The sequence below is a fragment of the Eubalaena glacialis genome, chromosome 10 (assembly GCF_028564815.1).
Source record: "Eubalaena glacialis isolate mEubGla1 chromosome 10, mEubGla1.1.hap2.+ XY, whole genome shotgun sequence".
Classification (NCBI taxonomy): domain Eukaryota; kingdom Metazoa; phylum Chordata; class Mammalia; order Artiodactyla; family Balaenidae; genus Eubalaena; species Eubalaena glacialis.
This window is the reverse complement of record NC_083725.1, coordinates 20,044,461-20,063,555: the sequence shown is the minus strand read 5'-3', so window position 1 is coordinate 20,063,555 and position 19,095 is coordinate 20,044,461. Positions and strand designations below refer to the sequence as shown.

Genomic DNA, 19,095 nt, shown 5'->3' with positions numbered 1-19,095 from the left:
CCTATCTCCTCAAGTCTGTAACTTTCCTGAGAGCTGACAAGTCCAATTGTTTCATATTTGGTACAGTAACATGTCCACATTAAGTGAGTAAAATAAACACTTGATTAACTACGGGGGTAAACCGTGGCAGAAGATATTTAAGGCCAACTGACACAAACAATCCCAAATGCTCAGACTAACCCACTATCCCTAAAGGTTCAGTATTTTTATTCTTTCAATAGACTTTTGGGTCTGGGAACCATGAATTATTTCAGTGAAAGTAGGAATAAATAAGTCCCTGAAGTGGCTATGGGTGTTTTTACAGAGATCTCAACAGAATAAGACAGAAGCTGGTGTTCTAAGCAGTCTAGCAGGGTCTTTCAACCTGAGAAAACCAGAGACATAAATAGCCTCATTAAATGATTGTTTCTTGGCACATGCTAAGGCTCTACATTTCACACAATATGTGCAACTCAATACACATGGACACTACTGGAAAAATGCTTCCCCAGCTGCAATGAAACTACTCTTTCCCTCAACTTCTAATCTGAGGAATTCCTAGAAAACCATATAAAGCCATTCAAAATGATATTAATGAGGATATAATTAAGTATAAATGAATTGTAGATCTGAATTTGAAAAAGCTTATGAATCATTATTCTCCTTTATACTGCTAAATACACTTTTTGCAGGAACATATAAACCCAACACAGATGTGAACACACAGACCTGCCAAAACAATTCTGTCATTTCTGGTTTAAAATAACTAGGTAATTTTGATTATTGTGCTTACTCATGTCTCAAAAGAGACAGCACAAGTACTGTCTAGTAGTTCTTAAATTGCTTCTCCAAGCTTCTTAAGTGTGGGGACACCAGGACTCACGTGGTGCTGCAAATGGAGGAGCGTCTGTGCCAGCACTGAGAAACAGGAAGCCTGCCTCCACCTGCCTCTGCTAAGGTTAAGTCTAGGCTGAAGAAGTACACAACGGTGGGAAAGAGTCTTGCAAACTCTCCTGGAAATAGTGATTTAAACACACTCTGCTCAAAACTATATACCCATCTAGACCTAAAACAACCCACTGATGGACAGCATTAGGATCAAACTAATCTCTACAAGTAAACTCACTTTACTCAGTAAAACTCAGTAAAATAAAATTACTGGCTGTTCAACATAAGAAGTTAGTTTTTCTAAAATATTTTCTCAACCATCTTTAGAAAAAGGTGAATAGCCAAAATATCACTTAAATTTTTATTTTTCTCGAGAACAACAGAGGACCACAGCAAGAAAACAGGTCCTAGAGAGCAAAATAACCAATATGCAAAGAAAAGGATATGGATGAATTAAAGTCAGGCTTAGGAAAGATTTCACACAAGGTATTTACTCTGTACCTAACCCAGCTTTTCTAATCCAACACAAAGGTCCTACCTAAGATTAACCCATTCAGGCAACAAATATTTTCTGACCCCCTTGTGTTCCCAGTACATTTTTCTATCAAATGGTACAGTCTCAAATTGGGGTAAGAAATCTGATTAAAGAGACAAAAGATTAACCAGATTCAAATTTAAAAGGCTCTACTTGTTTATTTATTTATTCATTCTTTTCATTCAACAAACAGCTACTAAAAACCTATTACAACGACAGGCAATCCTGACAGATATAAAGACACAAAAATGAATTAATATATATTCCCTGCCTCCGTAAAGGTACATCATACGGTGGGGAAAACAAACAATATGACAGTGCAGCGTGCTCAGTGCTACGAGAGCATGAGGACAGGTTGCTCCGGACACACACTTTGGAGCACCTGACTTGGTCCCAGCAAACGTAACTACCCACTATTTTAGGTCTTATCAAATAAAAGCAACAGTTCTCCCATGGAGGAATCTGTGTCTCTGGAATTCATGTTGATCATTTAAACTAGTTTTTCTACATTCTGATTTGGGAGAAACACACCAAAACAGAACCAGAAGGAAACAGTTCTGACTCTGCTGCTACCAAGCATTGAGAGATAATCATCTATGGGTCTCTCATGTTTCTGCACATCTTAAATCAGTTACTCTTCCAGATTATCTTTCAAGGATGTCAACACAGCATACAGCTTTAGAAGACAGAGACAGTATCTCCCCTGGGGGCAATGAACAGACTTCCTCCTGACCAGGTTAATAGAGACAACGTCTCCCTCTGGGTGAAGGGTGGGCAGGTTTGCTAGCAGTCTTCTTCCTAGCTCTGACACAAAGCTACCCTGTGGACAGCTCCAACCTGGGGACACCTCCGCATGGCCCCTGTGGAACTTCAGAGGCAGGGGAACCAATGCAAACTTGAAGCTCATGCGGCCTGCTGTCCCATGAGTTGTCTAGCAACATATATCAAAATATGGCAGGCTAACTCACGGCAAGTAGAGTAGAATCTCAGACTCTTCATGGTTCTTGAAACCTAGAAATAATTTTTCTCTTTTCAGTAAAAGAATACGAAAAGCCAAATTAACCTGCAATTTCCACCACAGAACAAGGCTAGTTAATGGGAGGTGGGGAAAGGAAGAGAGGAAGAGTAACCCAGTATACCACATCTAATCCTGTAACTATAAATCCATTATAAATCTGGTTAGCTAAGCTGGTGTTAGCAGACAGGCTGGAAATTAGATAGATAGGTAGGCTCCAGGACACTGATGCCATATTCTTGGGCAATATGTGAAGGAGGAGAGTTAGAAATAGACTATTATTTCTAAAAACACCCACTGAACACCACTACTTTGTTCAAGTTATTAAATAAAATTGTTCAATAGCTATTAAAACATGTACTACTAAGTATGCTTGAAATTGAGTCAACCTAAAAACACTTAATGGAAAATAGTAAGGAGAAAATAAGATTCACTAAAGGTCAGCTTTTCAGATTTCTTAAAAAAAAAAAAAAAGTTCAGTCTCAGAAGATTTGGGTGGGGAGTAGAGATAGAGAACCTAATAGAAATTTACCTACTCTTTGATTTGTAAAGTTCTACTTTATGGAATGTCAGCAGATAGGAAAAACAGTCCAGATAGATTTTAAAAAATGCAAAAAAAAACAGTGCTGAACCACACCACAGGAGAGAACATTATTCAGCAAGTTCTTACTGTTTTTGGAATATGCAACCATTTCCTACAACAAACATTCTGAAATTAGTATGCCTCCAAATTAGGTATCACAGCAAGGAAGAAAGCATTCCTCTGCTCTGTTGCTTCCTATGACATAAACCAGCAGACATGAAAATGCGTGCAGATGGAAGAATTATTCTAATTGTGATCACACAAAAGAAATAATGGGAAATATGCCATTTTAATTTAGAAAACAAACTCAGGTAGGAATTATTATTTGGAGGCAGGCTCTATATTGACTGCCACTGAGAAATTAATTGATTCGCTTATTCCACCAATGTGAGGGGTGGGGAGGGAACAGACCAACGGTAAGAAAATTTTATCAAGAGCGATTACCCCTGAAAATATGAGCTGCATCCTTTATGCGCTCTCAGAAAAGTTGCAATATGTGACTTCTATCACATTTGGCAAATGCTTAGGATTTTCTTCATATATTCCAGGGACATTTACAGTGCCCAGTATAGTAAGGCACTTGTTTCTGGAGCTTAAAATTAATGCACTGTAAGAATCACCACTGTATTGGCTTTATTAGAACTGTAACAAAATATCACTCTGTTTTCAATCATTTATTATGCCAAATAAAAACCAGCAGATTCTCTGCCCAACAGTATATCAGGTCTGTCTGTCACCTCTATTCTAACAGCCAGCAGGCAAGCTAAAAGAAGAAAAGAAAGGAAAACAAACCAAAAACAGCAACAGCGTTCTTGGGGAGAAATTGTCCAGAGATTGATGGTCTGCCTCTTGCTTAATCGAGATAAATTTTTTATTCTATGGCAAAACACTCCCAGCTTAAAAAATAAGTAAAATTTTTAAAATTCAGTTTATTAAAACTTCATCGTAGATGTTTCTAATTATGATTTGTTTAGGAAGAGCTACATTATTGTTTTCTTTCATTTTGATACTAAGGATGAAAGTGCTGTCAATGAATGCCACAGGAGAGGCTCATTGAAAGAAAATGACCCCAAGCTAGAAACAAGCATTCAGTGTCTACCATGTAAAAGATGCTGCAGAGAATGCAGCTACAAGCAAGAAGTGCTGGGACTTCCCTGGTGGTCCAGTGGTTGAGAATCCGTCTTGCAATGCAGTGGATGCCACTTGGATTCCTGGTCGGGGAACTAAGATTCCACATGCCGAGGGGCAACTAAGCCCGCGCACCACAACTATAGAGCCCGAGTGCTGTAAATACAGAGCCCACGCGCTCTGCAACCCAGGCACCACAACTAGAGAGAAGCCGGCACACCGCAACGAAGAGCCCACGCGCCGCAAATACGACCTGACACAGCCAAAAAATAAATAAATAAATGTTATTACCTGCTCTCAAGGAGATACATCTTGCTACACATTTCTCTGTATAGTCAATGTGCCTACCAAAAGCCCATTTACCAATCATTTCTCCCTCTTAATCTTTCCTTGTTTAAAGTGCACAACTTAAACAAGGAACTAATACCAAAAAGGGTCAAGGAACACTCATATCCCAACTGTGGTGGTATCCCTTACAGGGCCAAATCCCATTCACCAAAAATAACCCAAAAGCCATGGAAGGGTTAAAGAGAAACTACACAGTTTTCTAAATGACAAACAGTATGTTCCATTCATTAAACATCATTCATTACACAGACACAAACACCCCACAACACTGTATTCTATTATGGCCACACAAACAGAAGAAATGGGGAGAAAAAAAAAAGAATACAGAAAGAGGCTTATGATCAAATAGTAAAAGAGAAAATAATCATCTAACCCAGACAGAGAAAGAGAAGGCAGCAAAAAAGGTAGAGAAAGAAAAGAGCCAAGAAAACGTTCATTTCACTTTTTTAGTAATTTTTCTTTAATCTATTTTATAACATTATTGGTGTGTGATGAATTGGAAATTAAAATGCTAGCCCTTCAGCAAACATAGCTTGAGAAGCATTGCCCTAAAGACTTTAAAATTTTAAACCATCATGAAATCACTATGCTAATCTTATACTTATTTTGTAAGTATGTAATTTATGCTTAGACTTTACTTTTTCTGAAAAATAGGCCTTTCTTAATATACAGGCATCCCTGTTCCCACTGAACTTCACTGAAATGCCATTGCTCGGACCAATTTACTTGCTAGCACCTGCTCCCAAGAGGGTCTGAATTCTCTTTCCATTCCCCTGCCAGGCCTAGCTTTCAAGTGCAATTAACCAACCGGCTATTCACAACACATGCTCAGGGCACCAGCAAAACTGGAGTATTTTAAGAAAAAATGTTTCTGAAATAACATATTTCTACAAAAGCAATGAAGCGGTCATCATGGAAAAAATAATAACTTGAGGACTCTGTTTTAAAATGTGGTACTCTTTTTGTTTCAAATTACATATGGGCAGAGGAAGCACCATCATCTTCAGTGCTGAAAACATCTAAGGGTCTTAATCTAGCAATAGTAGAAGAGTGCCTTACACACTCTCAGGGAGGTGCCTCTCACCATCCTACTATTTGAAATGCTCCACCCCACCCCCTTACCGTGCTTCATTTGTCCCACAGCACATGTTTATAGTTTTTGCCCATCTCCCCTCACTAGAACATAAAACTCCATGAGGATAGGGAATGGTGATGTTTCAATGCCTGGCACATAGCAGGTATGCAGTAAATATTTGCTGAAGGAGTGAATTTTTTTTTTAATCTCGTTAATGCTTCATTTAACAAGCCTTCATTTCACCTAAAATAGAAACTTTTTTTTTTAAATACCGTAAGCCTATTTTCTTTTTTTTTTTTTTTTAAAGATTTATTGATTGATTGATTGATTGATTGCTATGTTGGGTCTTCGTTTCTGTGCTAGGGCTTTCTCTAGTTGCGGCAAGCGGGGGCCACTCTTCATTGCGGTGCGCGGGCCTCTCACTATCGTGGCCTCTCTTGTTGCGGAGCACAGGCTCCAGACGCGCAGGCTCAGTAGTTGTGGCTCACGGGCCTAGTTGCTCCGTGGCATGTGGGATCTTCCCAGACCAGGGCTCGAACCCGTGTCCCCTGCATTAGCAGGCAGATTCTCAACCACTGCGCCACCAGGGAAGCCCCTAAAATAGAAACTTTCATGATAGGAACAAAGCTTCACATCAAAGCAAATGTGATTTAACTCTGCCTGTCACCACCAGATGGCACTAGCTTCAACTGCTGCCTTGGACTTAAGACACAGCATGGATTTTGGAAGCTGTGTTTCAAAAACATACACTGAAAAGAACAAAGTCAAAAGTGAAATACATTTGGACAAATTTAAGAGTTGGAAAGAAACTTGACAGTTAAATCCAGTGTCACCACAAAGACAGTCCTCCCATTAAAAAGCTTTAGGTAAATATACATATACTGATGGCTTAGACTCAAGAACAAAGGATCTCACAAAGAGCATATTGGAACTAATCTGTTCATCAGCAGAAAACCTGGCATATTAGTCTAAATTCTCTATAGTTATATTTGTTTTATATATATATACATATATACACACACACACACACACACACACACACGTACACAAGTACCTGTTGATGACTTTGAAAAGCTCCTTATTTCTGATTATCCTAACAGTCAAGTTCAAGGGCAACTTATATGACCCTCTTCAAGAATAGCCTGTCCTACTTCAAATTTCTGTCATTACCTCCACTTTACCTTAAAATGAAGATAAGCATACCCTGATAAATGTAGTTCTTGAAATTTAGGCTATAAAAGTAGGTCATGAGAAAATCCAGTACCAGTCAGCAGTTCCTTTAAACATTTAATATGTATAAAACTAGGAAATGAAGAGAAACAAGTTGAAATATTTTTGATACAATAATGATGCAGCACGTGAAAGAATAAACATCAAGCCAAAAACTTTTAGCTTTCCATTGAGAATTTACATCCTTAGGAAATCACTTGCATACAAAACTCAAATAGGGGAGAAAAAAATATATATACATATACATAGCAACTCAGTATGTACATTTAAGCTTCAAGTCACACAGTAACTATTCCTTTCGAATTAGAATGAAGCTTATAAGAATTAAGCACAGGATGCAAAAAAAAAAAAAAAAAAAAAAAAAGCACCTGTAAGAAGACAAAAGAACATATATACCAACTCTATTTGAGCTACTCAACATTTAAGATTGTGTTCCACTTCATGGTACCAAAAAATTGAGAATAAAGTCTCTTGACTCCTAGGTTTTATTTTAAAGAGTTTCCCCTTCTGTTTAATTCAACAGCAATATGTAAGACCCTTGCATACAAAGGTTATGACAATCTCAGGAATCACCAAGAGAAATGGAAATTAAGACATTCAAGTAGGTATATTATGAGGAGCCAAAAAGAAAAGTACTAGCAAAATAGACAATTGGAATCCGGAGGTCAGTGGGATAAGTAAGTAAAGAAAGACTTCAAAGAAGAGGCAAGATCAGCCCTGAATCTTGAAAGGTAAGATGTGAAAGGCTGGAGTGGTGAGAATATCCTAGGAAGGAATCCCTTCAGTGTAAGTGGAAACTCACACTGGGAAGAATGGGCTGGACTGGTAGTTTACCAGGGGAGGGGCTAGCTTACAAAGCCCACCTGAAAAGGATGAACTGAAGGGAGGCGTGGAAGGCCAACCACGTGAAAAAAACAGACCTGAGAGAGGTTCACAGGAAGGTGACTCAGAAGAACAACATTTGGGACCAATTACGAGGCTTATCCCACAAGCCAAGTCTGAGGTGAAAACGGTGTGGGACAGAACAGTGGTAGCGCGAGTGGGAAGTAAAGAGGAACACTAAAAGCAAGGAGCACTAAAGTAAAGAAGAACTGCTAAAATGTAGAAATGACAGGAATCGAAAACAGCACAGTCCAAAGAATCCATGGGCCTGGGCACAACAAATTCCAGTTCTGCCACTTCACCAACTGTGGGACATTAGGCAAGCAACAGAACTTTTCAAAGCTTCTGTTTCTGAACCCACAAAATGGGGATAATACTGTGCAACGTTGTGGAGAGTTTAAGCAATGAGATGCAATATTCAAAGGCACGGCAGATTATAGAAAACCAAAAGATGATCATCATTTCCTGATCTTCTTCTACAAAAACATAGTTGTCTGCAAGAAATTTCTGGAAATAAGTTAACATGGTTCATTCCCATTTTTAAATTAAATAATTATGGGGCTAAAAAAACAGCTAAATCAGCACTCTCCTAAAGCAGCTCATCAGCATGCCCAATCACTCCCCAAACAAGGGCATTACCTTCTCTAATGCCATTTTTTTTTAATTTTTATTGGAGTATAGCTGATTTACAATGTTATATTAGTTTCTGCTGTACAGCAAAGTGAACCAGCTATATATATATACATATACCCATTCTTTCTAGATTCTTTTCCCATATAGGTCATTACAGAGTTTTGAGTAGAGTTCCCTATGCTATACAGTAGGTCCTTATTAGTTATCTATTTTATACACAGTAGTGTGTATACGTCAATCCCAATCTCCCAGTTTATCCCTCCTTCCCTTCCCCTGCTGGTAACCATAAGATTACTACATCTGTGACTCTATTTCTGTTTTGTAAATAAGTTCATTTGTACCATTTTTTTAGATTCCACATATAAGCAATATTGTATATCTGTCTTTCTCTGTCTGACTTACTTCACTCAGTATGACAATCTCTAGGTCCATCCATGTTGTTGCAAATGGCATTATTTCATTCTTTTTTATGGCTAAGTAATATTCTATTGTATGTATGTACCACATCTTCTTTATCTATTCCTCTGTCAATGGTCTAATGTCCATTTTTAAATCAACAGTCTTAAACATATAAACAATATCCATAACCTAATATCTTCTTTATAATATCTTCTAGAGGTATACTGCACAGTATTAATATCCACAAGAATACTGCCAGTTAACTGGACAGAGAACTCCACCCAGAAAAATATTCATATAATAATGAATTTCATTTAATGACTCCACATGAAATATCTACTACTAACATCATTTTTAGTTTTATTTATAACCAATTGATTCATTTCCACAGGGCACTGTGCCTGCCTAGTTATGGTCTGATTATACCAAATTATAAGTTCTCCTTAAATACCTGGCTATGACATCACCTGACCTGTGGCATCAGTGTAGGCCTTACACTCTCCAGATCAATGCAGGACACTGAAAATGTAAAAACTGCTCTATCAACTATGCTAAAATCAAAAAGTAGTCTTGTTTCCTGATACTACACCTGGAATAAATAAAATGCATCACTTTTTCTCTCCACAATGCGACCTGATTCAGAAAAAGCCTTTATTTTTCAGCAGTACCTCGGACACTGCCTAGCCACTGCACTCGCAAAGTTCTATCAACCCTTTACCTGTATGTTCCTATTATACTTCATCAAGTGGAAATAACAGCTAATTTTAACCATGCTCCTTCTACATACACAAACTGTGCTGGTTGCTTTCTATCTCTAAGCATCACAATAACTCTGCCAGGTAGTAACTTTACAGAGATGGACACTAAGCCTCAGAAAGGCTAACTACTGAAACTAAACATCATACCAGAAATAGTTCCCCACACTAAACACACACTTTCTTGTGGCCATGGTTTTGCTTATTCTGTACTCTCTGCTTAGAATGCTTTTTCCCCTTCCTATTAACTCATATCCATTCTTTAAGGCTCAACTTCCCTCAGGATGTCTTCTCTACTGCGGTGCCAATGTTAACACTTTAAAACATTTGGTTTCAAGAATCAATAAATGAACAGAAATCTAGGATTCTGTACTGAATTTTTGGTTTAATAATCTGCTATGTTAACTAAAGTATAAGGCTCTGAAACTTACTAAGAACCTAGCACAGTCCCTGGCAACTTGTAGGCACTCAGTAATCACTGCTGGGAGGAGAAAAAAAAGAAAGCGAGAAGGGAGGGAAAGGGAAAAGGAGAGGAGACAAGAGGCAGAAAAATCACAGCTCCCAAATATCGGAATCTTGATGCAGAACTTCTAATATATTTATAAGAGAATACTCATAAGCAACAATTTAATAATAAAGTTAGCTAACCTATGTTTTACCACCAACAGTGAGTTCTTAAAATACTAAGAATTTTGTGCCAAAATATAAAATTAAAATGTAAACAGAATATAGATTCAGCTCTAAGGACAAAGAATAATTTATGAGTATCATTCAAATCTTAACTAAGACTGATCTATGTTTACTGTTGAGAAAGCTTTAAAAGGACACTTGCTGAGCTAAAATGGAATCCACCTATCAGTCTCATTTCTAAACAACTGTAAAATATGAGAGAGAAAAGTATTTGCTTAGAGATTTCATTCTCATTATTTAAGAACATGTTTTAAAATCATTTTCAATTTCAACATTTTAATTATATATTCACGCTCTTCTCTAACACTGTCTCTCGGGAAGCTAACTTTCTAGACACCCAACAGCCAAGAAAGCAAGGCAAAACAAAAGTCCCTTCCCTATGGTGGGAGGTCAACCAACCTTCTCTTACTACCGTAGTGCCTAATCAGCCCAAGTGTGCTCTCTCCCGCCCATTTCTTTCATGGCTCCATCACTCATGACTCCCTCTCCAATGCTAAGGAGATCTGTTTCTCTGTCAATGCCCTGAACCTGTCAAATGGAAAAGAACTGTGACAGGGCAGCCTTCCAGAAGATATCACTTGCTCCTCGCACTCAGTACCTCTCTTCTCCATTTATGCCCAAGTCTAAAGAGGTAAACTTAACAATTCTGTATTCAAAGTGTCTGCACACAATGGGTAGCCCAAAATTATCTACAGTGTTGTCAATTACACTGGCACTACCCATTTACAGAAAGTAAACCACACACAAATTACGGTAGGCAACAGGATAAAAGAGAAAGAGAATGTGATCTGACATCAGGGATAGACTGGAGTACTAACTCCACCACTGTAACCTTGGAAAAGTCACTTAAAAGTCTCTGAAATTTTAAATAATAGCATCTACCTTTCCTGTCATGAGGATAAAATGAATACTTGCAAGGAAAGCACTGGTATATGGTAAAATACCAAAAAATATATTATTTTATTAATGATAATGATATGATAAACAAATTCCATGTAATCTGTAATCCAATGTGTTCCCACTGACTCCAAGTCTCAACTGAGTTCTACAACTGCTCCAAGGAAGCAAGAAATGAGGAAAAAGATAACAAGACAAAGAGAACAGCCTGTGATAGAGGTAATGAAACCAGTTCCCTTGCATGCCTGGTATGCTGTCCCTAAAGAAAATTCTAAAACAGGAGCAACAAAAATATTTGAACAAAGGCAGCAGTGTCTGAAAAAGTTTTGGGTTGGCCAAAAAGTTCATCCAGGTTTTTCCATAAGATGGAACCCAAACGAACTTTTCAGCCAACCCAATACTTAATCTCTCAAGAAGAACAGATTCATTTACACATGTAAATGATAGTATTATTTCCCATTTTGTGTAAGGTTTGTTTGGTTTTCTTTACTTTGTCAGGTCTATCCTTAAAAACAGGTAATAAAAGAAAAAAAACAGCTTCCAGTGAGTGATGGCTGCAATGCAATACGAAAATATAAAATGCCAAACAAAGGCTAAATAGGAAAGTCAAGTTGAGATTGTGGATACAAAATCACACTCAAAACCAAATGCCTTGAAAACATGATAAAGAACAACAACAACAAAAAAACGATAATTTGAGTACAAATAAGTATTGATTTTGAAAATTCAAAGGCAAATTAACAGGTAAAGTTGACAAGCCTTTCTATTTCTATTTCAGCTGAAGAGCCAATAATTTTAACTCTACTTTTTGTGTATAGTACTAGGAAATGTGCAGGAAGATACAGAAAAACATTACTTTATTGGCTTCTTAAAAATCCTGTAACTGCCCCAAAAGTTCCCTCACATTTGACACAAACACCATAATACTTTCCATTTGTTAATGTTAAAAAAAACAAAAAAAGCAGGTATTTTAAAGATAGAACTTTTTATAGTATGCTATGCAAACGTATTCTTAGTTAACAGAATTTTAAATCATTACTATTAGATATTTTTATTTACTATCTAAATTACAAAGCTTGGCCTGCACAGGTATATCATTCAAGTCAAATAAGTCATTTCTGCTCATGTTTATAGAAAATTCAACAATACCTTCTGAATTATTGTTAAGTCAATCAGGCAAATCATACTTAGTTTCAAAATATAGATTTCAAAGAATATACTCTACATATATGAATTCTACATAATTCACAGCAAACAAAACTATCAAAGTGAAAGAAGATATGCGTGATTCACTTATTCATTCATGAAACATTTGTGAAATCTGCACTAGGTCCTAGACACTGTATCAAGCCGTGAACACACACTGGTCAGTAAGACAATAATTTCAGGAAATTCAAAATCCAGTAAGGAAGGCAGGCAAAAAATGTGGTGGGAGCTGTAAAATAATTAAAAGCCAGGAATAGTAATTAAAGTTTAAGGACATCTTGCAAATCGACAGGAAAGACACCAATATCATAAGAGAAAAAAAGAGAGAGGAAAACAAGCAATACACACACAGAAATTATACAATGGATAAATAAATGAACAATATTCAGTAACAGAATCAAGGAAAAATAAATTCAAATAGTAAGTTTGAATTTCTCATTGTTTGTTTCAAAACAGTAAAAACATGTGGATATTCGGTGTTGGTGTTAGTAAATGGGCACGGACATAAAGCCAGTGAGACAATGATCAACATGACCTCTCTGCAGGACAGTTTGGCAAAATGTATCTAAAGCTTTTAAAACGTGCCATGTCCTCAAAAGTCATTACAGGAAAACTACGAGCCAATATCCCTTATGAACACAGAAGCAAAGACCCTTAACAAAATATTAGCAAATAGAGTCCTGTAATAGATAAAGGAAAGCACATCACGAATGAGTGAGGTTTATCATAGGAATTTAAGGTTGGTTCAACATTAGAAAAATCAATGTGCTGACAGAATAAATAACAACAACTCTATGTTCACCCTAAGAGTTGCAGAAAAAGCATCTGACAAAATCCACCATCCATTTCTGATAAAAACACTAAACCAGCCAGAAATAGAATGAACTTCCTCAACCCGTTAAAAGCATTTACAAAAAACCTACAGCTAACATCGGATGTAATGGTAAAGGACAGAATGTTTCCCCTCCCTAAGATAAGAACAAGACAATGATGTCCATTCTCACTACTGCTGTTCAACATATAGTGTAATCAAGTAAGAAAATGAAATAAAAGACACACAGATTGGAAACGAAGAAATGAAACTATCTTTATTCACAAATACCATGACCAGCTACAGAGAAGATCTAAAGAAAACTCCAAAGAATCTCAAAAAACAGCCACAAGAACTAAACAGGACCGTTTAGAATGACTGGTATGCAAAAACTGTACTTCTATATACTAGCAACAAAAAGTGAGAAACTGAATTTTTGAAGTATTTATTAATAGCATTGAAAACTATAAAATAGTAAGAGATGGATCTAACAAAATATGTGGTAAGACACACATGCTTAAAATTATTAAAAAATGCTAAAAGATATTAAAGAAGGCCTAGATAAATGGAAAGATATGTCATATTCATGAATCGGAAGAGTCAATATTGTTAATTCTCCCCAAATAGATTTATAGATTCAATGCAATCTCAATGAAAATATGAAAAGACTTTTTGTAAATATTAACTAGCTGATTCAAAAACTTACATGGAAATGCAATGGTCTAAAAATGCTCAAAATTTTTTAAAATATCAAGTTGGAAGACTAACACTATCTGACTTGAGATTTATCATAAAGCTATACTAATCGACACCAGTGTTATTTATGAAAGGATAACTGTATAAAACCAAGTAAGTCAACACAGAGACCTACACGTACATGGTCAACTAACTTTCAACAAAGAGTCAAGGTAACTAGAATGGAAAAAGGACAGTAATTTCAGAAAACAGTACTGGTTCAACTGGACATCCACATGGGGGGAGGGAGGCATTGGAACCTCGACCCTTACCTCACACCATACACAAAATTAAATTGAAATGAACACTAGCCCTAAACTCAAGTGCTAAAACTATAAAAAGTCCAGAAGAAAACGTAAGAGAAAACCTAATTCAGACTTCAAAAAAACAGATTATTGGTCAAGATATGAATATTAGAGTGAGACTACCTAGATTCAAACTCCAACTTTGCCAATAACTAATTGTGCACCTCACTATTTTATTATCTCTTTATCTCCGTTTTTTCCTCTTACTTGTATAATGATAGAGTACCTACCTATAGGGTTATTCAAGGACCAAATGAGATAATGTAGAAAATGCCTAATACATAAAGTACTCAGTAAGTATGTTTGTTACTTTTAAAATTTAGTTACTTAAAAAAACACCTATCCAAGTTTCATAGTTCAAAATTTAATATTTCCTATTGTGACTCTTAGAATTGTAAAAAGAATAAGAGTTCAGGTTCATTTTTCATTCAATTCTCTCCAAAGAAATGATCAAGAATAAGGCATACAAAATTAAAACAAAAATAAGGGAAGGGTGGAGAAACATATTTACTGTGCACCTACAAGTACCCCAGGAAACAGGTGCTTTACCTGGATTATCTCTTTTATTCCTCCTAACAGGTGCCTAGTGAGAAACAAAGGACCTATGTGAAACTTAATAAACCTTCATAAGCGGCCTTTAAATAGAAGTGCTGGCTTTCTTTTTAAGATTCTGGATTGGTGCCCAAAACCAAATGTCTCATTAAAAGTTTAGAGAGATCGAATTGTTGTAAGGAATACTTGTAATTATTTAAATCAGAAAGTAGTATACTAAGAATCACAATGAAGGATCCTCACATCATAAACCACGAAACCCCATCACCTTATTACTTAATGTTATAATCATGACTCTGGCTACTTTTTAAAACATGCATCAGAAAACCAATAAATGAAAAGATTAAAGCTGTCAACCTCTTAGAATTCCCGAAGTTATGAAAAATGAGAATTCTTTAGCACCTATTCCATCTTTAAAGATGGAGAAGGAGGGAGAGTTCACAGCAAAGAAAGTCATTCTACAAATTTCTCCTGGTTATTTTCCCAGAGTTCCCCAAAGGCAACAAGCAGCACGTGGTAAGAAGTGGTAGGAAATAATAGAAGATCCTCCACTAGGGGTAAACTTACCTGTAATGTTTTATTCTCTTTAAGATCCAACCCAAACACATTGTGCCTCTTCACCTTCAAGAAGTCAGCATTGAGGCCATCGTCCTCCTCCTCATCATCTCTGTCCAAGAACTGCACAGGAACTTCTTTGTTCTTCTGTGACTCTTTGTTGCTAGGGACAGATTGAGGTTGAGACCCTTTTGTTTTTCCCACTTTCTCTTCCATTTCTTCTTCACATTCTTTCTCTTCTTCCTCTTCATCACTAATACCACGAGCCAGTCTGTACTCTGTCCCTTCTGCTATTTTCCCACCTTTGTGGAGAATAGACATTTTCTCATTGAAGTAGGCTCTAAATTCTTCCACCTCATCATTGGTGAGGGAGAGAGTCCTTGGCTCAATTACTTTATTATCTTGGCTCACTACCAGTTCTTTGTTGGGTTGTTTTTGCATTCTCTGAAGAAATCTTACCCGTGGTGCCACAGCAAGACCAAGAGACCTTAAATATGAGCAAATGAAAACAGTTACCTCAGTACACTGATGGTGTGTTTATGAGTTTATTACGAAATGGTTTCTCAGGAGTTGAGATTTTTGGAACTTTTTTTTTAAGAAAATGTTCCTCTGAGATACAACTCAATCTTGACACGTTAGGTGACCTAAAAGATAATGAATACCTGTCAGAAAATATTGGAGATACCCCATTTTCCATTAAGACGGTAACACGGTTAACAAAATAAAGGGCATAAGACCAGAAACAAGGAAACAGTTCAACTACTAGATCTGCCTATTTCCAGTATAACTCTCTCAGCCTCAGCTTTCTCAAATGTGAGATAACAATACCTACCAGGCCTATCTCACAGTTGTTTTAAATATCTGATGTACTAACTATACGAAAATACTTTGTAAAATATAAATACTAAAGCTGGAAAAGACATGACCATGAAAGAACCAAACACAGTTCTCTGCAACGAATGCACTCAAGTATTATCATCCTCCCTTCTAACACACATAATGTGGCACAATCACTTCTATAAAAAAGGATTTTTAAACTTGAGACCAAAAAAGAAAAAAAAATCTTATTTTCTCCTTCTAAGATCAAGATTTACTTTATGGTCAGGTCTTTCCCAGCTTCTAAGTTCCCACAGATGGATTGAAAAGAAACTCTTAAAGCAAGGCCTGCTATAATAAAAAGCTAATATTAGAAAATGGACCGACTGCCTTTTTCCTATAAGACACAATTCACAGAAACTGAGAGGTGTGGTTGTAAAACCTGGATTCATAAATAGAACTGTTGAGGTTAAAATCCTGGCTCTGTCACCTATTAGCTGTATGATCAAAGGACATTATTAAACCTCTCTATACCTCAGTTCTCTCATTTGCAAAATGGCATGACAAGAGCACCTACATTATAGGGTCATTATAAAAATAAAATGAGTTCACAGAGGCAATGCATCGAAAAGAGTGCCTAGCACACAGGCAGCCACTACTGAGCACTTGTCATTATTACTGTTATAGGGGATACAGTTAGGATCACAAACTCAGTACGCATCAGAGCATTTCTCTCAATGTATTACAGTTACATTTACATGTCTTTCTCTGCTACTAAACTTGGACCTCCTTTAAGGGAGAAGTACATAACCATACATCTCTAATTTTAATGCCTAGCTCAATGAACTAGACATATTAGGTATTTAAAACATATTTCTTTAATTTTCAAAAAAGTATTTTACTAATATAAATAAATAAATAAAACATATTTCTTCAGTAAAATAGTATTTTAAACCTTTATTTTATCCTACATACATAGCACTGTTTTAGGTATCAAAGGCTTCTAAAGGAAATTATAGATCAAGGAAATTATACATCTAAAATCCACAAAAATTAAATTAAAACACCAAGTTAAACTGTACCAGTAATTTAGGCTCAGAATTTAACTTTCTGCTTTCCTAAGCATCACCAATAAAAAGCAAAGGTCTTCAACTGTAAACAGATGAGATTTACTGGCATCTGTGGCAACAAAATGTCCCCTAAATATGGCCCCGCAGCACTAAAAGACCTTTGCCTCTGTTTGCTAATATCTCAGCTATGTCAATGAGAAAACCAGGAAACCAGGATAGAACTTCATGAAGCACAAAAATCAGCTAATAACCTAAACCATGAATCATATTCAGAAATTGTAAAATTCGTAAAGAGATAAGCAAACAAAAACATGTTATCCATGGCATGTGATTTTCCATCCATTACCTAAACAAAAAGTCAGTGACCTTACTTTGTTATCTAGCAAATTAAATGGCTCTAAAATGTTACAACTGACAAATCACCTGTTATACTGAACTTGCAATCTAACGTGAAGAATGGAAAACAGCAGCTCACTCAGATACAAGTTTTTATTAGACTCAACTTAAAGGTAAAGGTACTCGAATTCCTGGAAAGCAGGCCAAATACACAGACCTTGCTTTGAAAGTACATATTTCATCACAGACTAGGAGATTTCAATCTGACATTCAAAGTATGAGTAACCTTAAGGGTGCTTCTATAGGATTTTGTCAATGCTTTTCCCACAGGTGGGACCCCACTGAAAAATAGATGCTCCTCTTTTATACCTGAAAAGGTTAGGAAAAAAAATCCTTCAAATACTAAGCCAAAACAAGACCAAGAGTTCCATTTTCATATAATAGTAACCACAATTACTAAAGAGAGACATTTTGCCATGGTAACTGTGAGCACCTGTAAGAAACACCAAGAAACAAAGAATATCCAGGCAATAAGCAGCATGGGAAACCAATCTAAAAGAAGGGAAGAACTGACAAAGAGACTTGCATCCAAAGCATAAAAAGAACTATAGTAAACCAAGCCAGCTTTTTAGAAAACAAGAGGACTACAGACATGTAAAGATTTCAAAGAATGCTTGTCAACTGCTCTCCATCTCCTTTAAGCCCAAACTACAGGAAACTGCCAGTGTAACTTTCAGGAATTCATCCTTACAAGTAAGAAACTTCTTCCTGACTGAAATTCCTGACTGAACTGAATGCTCAACAAGTTTTCTACAGTTTATATAATCTTTTTCTCTGCAAATACTCAACAGATTCTTTTAAGGTAAGGCAGAGTGGTTTAAACTAAGACTCTCAGAACCAGGTTTCAAACAAATTCCCTCTAACTTTAAGGATTCACAAACAAAATAATAATATGAATACTTACAGGGCATATTCAGGTATAGGTAACTTGCTCACATCAAATATGTCTTTATCCTTCATCAGATACACTGAACGTATGTAGGAGACAAAACACTGTAAACATAAAAGGTTGAAGTGTAAGATATATACTAGTCAGAAATGGAAAATGAATTTTAACTGAGATAAAAAAATTAATCAAAGGGATAAATTCAACAGTAGTGAAAAACCTCAAAAATAGCTGAGTATATGTCATCCCACAAAAACAAAAAACCTACCTTTTTCGAATTGTAATATTAGAAAAGACTTTAAATTTGGTTTCATCAAGCCAACTCAACATAAAACATAACCTTCTCAAAAAGCTATTCTAGAAGTTAATATCATTCAGGTGCATTAATAGGGAAAAACAGGCTTTGGAATAATACAGTTGAAATCTGAGCTCCACATCTTACTAGCTGAGCAAGTTTCTCATTTCTCTGTCAGTTTCCTCATCTATCGAACATAATATAACAGTACCTTCTACTTAGAGTGTTATGAGAATTAAATGAGAAAAATGCATGTATAATACTCGGCATTTCTTCTGGAATACATTAAGTACCAATGAATACCAGTTATAAGTAATAATTATTACTTGAAAACATCCTTTGACTACTACAACAAAATAAAATTTTACTGTACTTATATTAAGCTTAATAAAATCATAACAGGAAAAGTTTATTCCTAAAGCTTTTTCCTT

At 36.2% G+C, this 19,095-nt stretch overlaps 1 protein-coding gene across 1 annotated transcript in view; it reads right to left on the bottom strand.

Moving 5' to 3' along the window:
• Positions 1-19,095, bottom strand: part of DDX10 (DEAD-box helicase 10) — a 269,882-nt gene that overhangs the window by 201,497 nt on the left and 49,290 nt on the right. The window contains exons 12-13 of the mRNA XM_061203899.1: positions 18,388-18,476; positions 15,214-15,688 (exon numbers count right to left, since the gene is read on the bottom strand). Coding sequence (XP_061059882.1) covers positions 15,214-15,688; positions 18,388-18,476 — 564 coding nt within the window. The remainder of the gene's footprint in view (positions 1-15,213; positions 15,689-18,387; positions 18,477-19,095) is intronic.